This window comes from Urocitellus parryii, chromosome 8, assembly GCF_045843805.1.
Source record: "Urocitellus parryii isolate mUroPar1 chromosome 8, mUroPar1.hap1, whole genome shotgun sequence".
NCBI lineage: Eukaryota > Metazoa > Chordata > Mammalia > Rodentia > Sciuridae > Urocitellus > Urocitellus parryii.
In genome coordinates, this window is record NC_135538.1 from 148,734,377 (window position 1) to 148,739,517 (window position 5,141).

General features: G+C 48.8%; 1 protein-coding gene across 1 annotated transcript; it reads left to right on the plus strand.

Annotated features, from left to right (window-relative positions):
• The first annotated feature begins 218 nt into the window (after positions 1-218).
• Positions 219-4,736, plus strand: Id4 (inhibitor of DNA binding 4). Its single transcript, XM_077801873.1, has 3 exons — positions 219-1,024; positions 1,396-1,454; positions 1,987-4,736. Exons 1-2 carry the CDS (start codon positions 584-586, stop codon positions 1,438-1,440), a joined length of 486 nt encoding a protein of 161 aa, XP_077657999.1. The 5' UTR covers positions 219-583; the 3' UTR covers positions 1,441-1,454; positions 1,987-4,736.
• Positions 4,737-5,141: the final 405 nt, after the last annotated feature.

Here is a 5,141-nt window from a genome sequence, read left to right on the forward strand (position 1 = left end):
CCCGCCGCTCGGGTTGCCCGGCTCCCCGCCTCCTAGCACCGCCCGAAGCCCCCACCCTCGCCACCTCCCTCCGCGCACCCGCCTGCGCGCGGGGCCCAGCTCTGCTCCGCTCGCGCAGCGACCCGGCCCGCCCGCTGGCCCCGCCCCCGGGGCGCGCGGCTCTATAAATACGGCTGCGCTGCCGGCTGGGGGAGAGCGCAGTGGAGGAGGCGCGGTAGTGAGTCGGTGCCGGGAGCGGGGAGCTCTTGGGCTCGGGGAGCGCGGCGGCGGCGGCGGTCCGGCTGAGTCGCAGCTCCGAAGGGAGTAACCAGGGGGCCCGGGTGGGCTACTTTTCGACCGGTACTTCCGATTTTTCTTGTCTTTTGGTTCGGCCGAGTGTCGCCCACTGAACAGAGATTCCCCTCGCAAAACCTGAGCGGCCTTTCCATCAATTGTGGGGGCTCGGGATCGCCGGGAGCCCCGAGCGCGCCCGGCGCGAAGGCAAGGGGAGAGGAGCCGGCCGCAGGCGGGGGCCCAGCGGAGCTTGCGGACCTCCCTCGCTCGCCCCAGCCAGTCCTTTCGCGCAGGGCGCAGGGCGCGCGCGATGAAGGCGGTGAGCCCGGTGCGCCCTTCGGGCCGCAAGGCGCCGTCGGGCTGCGGCGGCGGGGAGCTGGCGCTGCGCTGTCTGGCCGAACACGGCCACAGCCTGGGAGGCTCCGCCGCCGCGGCGGCCGCGGCGGCGGCAGCGCGCTGCAAGGCAGCCGAGGCGGCGGCCGACGAGCCGGCGCTGTGCCTGCAGTGCGATATGAACGACTGCTACAGTCGCCTGCGGAGGCTGGTGCCCACCATCCCGCCCAACAAGAAAGTCAGCAAAGTGGAGATCCTGCAGCACGTTATCGACTACATCCTGGACCTGCAGCTGGCGCTGGAGACGCACCCGGCTCTGCTGAGACAGCCACCGCCGCCCGCGCCGCCGCACCACCCGGCCGGATCCTGTCCGGCCGCGCCGCCGCGGACCCCGCTCACTGCGCTCAATACCGACCCGGTGAGAGGCCCGGTGGCGGCTGGGGCCCACGCCACAGGGGGTGCAGGAGGGTGGCGGCAGGGTGGCGGGAAGCGGGCGTTCCCTCTCTTTGGAGTGGGGGCCGGCCGAGAATGACAGTCCCCAGCTCCTTCTCCAGGCACCTGGGGCCGCCTGCTGCCGGCTAGCCGGAGAAGCGCGGATCGGGGAGGACGCGCGGGGCAGGACTCGGGCTGCGCGACCCTGTGCTGTCAAGTCCGGCGGAGGGGTCTCCCCGGCTGCAGACTGGGTGGGGGCTCAGCGCGCGAGCTCGGTGTCCGAGGGCGCCCAGGACCGTGACGAGTGCGTCGTTTGCGCCTGCTAACCTTTCCCTTGGTGTTCGGTTGCTGTTCCAGGCCGGATCGGTGAACAAGCAGGGCGACAGCATTCTGTGCCGCTGAGCCGCGCTGTCCAGGTGAGCGCGCCTCTCCCGTCTCGGGTGGCAGATCCCCAGAGACGCCCTGCCCCGGGGGCTTCCGGTGCCAGGCTCCGCGGTGTTCTGGGCCCGCGGCGTTTCTGAGTGTAAACTCCCGAGGAAGTGAACGCTCCTCTCCGCACCCAGTTAGCGGCGGACCTGCACGTCGCTTTAGAACCGGGATGCCCTCTGAAGGGACACTAGTCCGCTCTCCTCCCGGCGTCCCCGGGCCTCTCCGGTGACCGGCGGGCTCGCCCTGTCCTCCCTGCACCTCTAGGGAAGGCACCCTCGGGGGCGTGGACGGCTCCCCCGCGCCGCCTGACACCCGTAAAGAGGGGCGCGGGCAGGTCGGCGCTCCGGCTTCCAGAGGCCCGCGCTACCTCCCCGGCGCCGCGCCGCCCAGGGCTGCGGTGCGGTCTGACCTGGCCGTTTGTTTGGGTTGTTGATCGAGCACGTCTTGAGTTGGTCGGTGGCGCCAGCAAGTCTGCAGCGGGGAGGCTCACACACCCCTCTATTCATTCCTCTTCCACAGGTGTGCGGCCGCCTGAGCCCGAGCCAGGAGCTCTAGAGAGGGAGGGGGAAGAGCAGAAGTTAGAGCAAAGCCACGGAGGAAAGGAAAACACATCAGCAAATGTAGAAACGTTTCACTCGTCATTCCAAGAGAGGGACAGGAAAGAAAAGAAAACTTTCACTTTTTTTTTTTTTTGCACGTCCATAAACATTCTACATACCTATTCTCTTTTGTCTCTTCATTTATAACCGCTGTGAATTGTACATTTCTGTGGTTTTTGGAGGTGCAGTTAAACTCTTAAGTGTGACAGGACTGATAAATAGATGATCCAGAGTAAATCCGACTTTAGAAGGCTACTTTGTGACCAAGGAGCTCAATTTTTGTTTTGAAGCTTTACTAATATACCCCAGAGCATTGTAGATATATTTTTTTTTTACATCTATTGTTTAAAATAGATGATTATAACGGGGCAGGGAACTTTCTTTTCCCTGCAAGAATGTTACATATTGTATAGATAACTGAGTGACATTTCATACCATGTATATATAGAGATGTTCTATAAGTGTGAGAAAGTATATGCTTTAATAGACTACTGTAATTATAAGATATTTTTAATTAAATATTTTTTTGTAAATATTATGTGTGTGTTTTTTTTAATCTGTGGGAATATTTCTTTTGGAAAATGATTTTTCAGCTCAGTTGCAGAGCTCTTGATATCTTGAATGTCTTTTCTGTTTGGCCTGGCTTTTAATTGTTTTTTGTTTTGCCCAGTATGGAAGACGCTGAAGTAGCAGTTATAGGTAGTGGTCTCGCATGACTGCATGAGATGTTTAATCACAAAATAAACATGTTCTGAGTCCATTAAAATGTGTTTTCTTTAACCTACATTGAAATCTTTGTGTTTGAAGTGTACATGTTGAAAATATACCTTATCAGCTTTTAAGTACAGGGTTTTATAGTGTAATATATAAAGAGTAAGTGTTTTGTGTTTTTTTTTTAACTGAGGTCAAAATGGATTCTGAATGATTCTACATATAGGATGGGAAATGCTTGGATCCTTAAGGAGTTTACAAAATCTGTTTTATCAAAGTGAAAAAAAATTGCTTGTCACTCTTCATTTTACACTAAAGCATAATGTCATGAAGTTTCATATATGTACAGATTATTTAACTCAGAAATGAAAAATGTTCTCTGCTTGCTACCAAAGGACACACTCTTGGAAATGATCATTTTCTGCTTTCCTTCCTCCAAAGAATATTAACAGTGAGAGAGAAAAAAAAAAAGGCATAATGGCAAATCCTTCAAGCAGGGATAAAAGTCGATCTTCAAACATTAACTTAAGTAGACCAAAAATTCTGATGACCGCATCTAGATTATTTTTTTATAAAAATGATTTTCACTATAGCTATGTCAGTTACCGCAAAGCTACTGTCCAATCTCTTGTGATGTGTAACTTTTACATGTGAAAATTAAAGTAGATTTATCCGTCTTGTACTGTGATTTCTGGTCTCATTTCTTTAAAACCTTAAAACTTATTTTTAAGGCCCTTCTCCTCAAGGAAGGTATTATTTTTTAGGTTAGATAGGCCCGTCAGGGTTTGAGAATGTTACGCACTTAATGTGATGGGTGCTCTACACACCAGTTAGATGGAATTGTTAGAGTGAGAGAATTAAGTAGGATTTAATTGGGTGCTTTGTAAATAGTCAACTGTGTGTGTAACGTGGTCTGTTTGATTTTTAAAAGGAAAGGATTTGTTTCAGATTATACAAGAATAAAAGTATTAAAGACCCAAGGGACTTTTTATGAGGTCAAAGTCAAATATTTATATGAATATGAAACATCATGGTCCCTAGTAGCTGAAGTGGTAGTGTCTCTGCAGAAATGAACGCAATCAGTGCTAGGAGGTTAAAACCCATTCGGAGGGTTTAAAAATCTGTCCACTCCCAGCATGTTTTATCCCTCGGCTCTGATATTTTCCTGGTCTTGGGTATTTTTAGAATTTGACATATTTGATGTTGAACCTTATGAAATCAAAGGACTGCTTGTTTAGGTGAGATTTATGTTTATTTTTTATATTATTCATTCTTGTCACACATCAAGAGGAAAACACTAGGCACACTGCTGGAATTCCAAATCTAAAGAATTCTAACGATTGCATTCTTTGTTATTAAGAAGGGCACAATTCCTCCTTTTTATTTGGCAGTTTAATTTCAGTAGGAAGCATGTCACATGTGCAATGTTGGTTGGAGTTGAGTGTTTATCATGCCCAGCTGCTGAACCCTACCTAAGCCTTTGAGCAGAGTTTGAAACTCATACTGGTGGCCGCTGAGTCTCAAAACAAATAGACAGATTGGGGGAGGGGGGGTTGAACATAGAGGTTGCCATTTGAATTTGTATTGGGGCATTAAAAAACACTAAAAGAAAGGAAAGTGTTCTGGATATAATATTTCAGAGACTTGACATTTTCCCCTTGGCTACTCAAGCAGCATTGGAAGTCTCTAAAGAAACAAAGTCTTTGTTAATGAAATAACAAAAAACACTATATACAGTTGTATAAGATAGTGCATTCTATTAAAATGCTGGCTGTGTCCTAACCAAACAACCAGATAATAAAAAAAACATTTTGTCTCTTATCTAGGTAGGTCTAATTATTCAGATATTTAGTTTAACAAAGGAAAAACTCCTGACTTTTCTTAACTTGTAGACTTTCATTGTATAGGCACAACCAAAGAGTAAGAGTCATTTGAAACCCTGGAAAGAAAGTAAATACCCCACACAGTGGACATTGCTTCTAAGGTTGTTAGAAAATCCTCACATCTCAAACATCTTATGGTAAAGCTGGAAAGAAAAAAAAAAATACCTTTTCATTTCAAAGAACTCATATACTCTGCTATTGTATAAATCCTACTCAACTTTATTGTCAAGCTTTAACTGCATTTTTAGAACTTTTAAGTATTTTGAATCCCCAAAACCTATTGTATTAGATGCCTTCTATGACAATAAATCTTCACTGAGCAAAAGGTTCTGAAGTTTGTGGTTTTTAATTGACTTTTACTGAGTTATGTGATTTTTCATTATCAAGAATGGGTCTCTTGATGGATCACCTCAATTATTTACAGCGTTTCTTACCATGTGATGAAAAATGGGGCTCAGAAAGGGTGTCTCCTTTGAAAGGG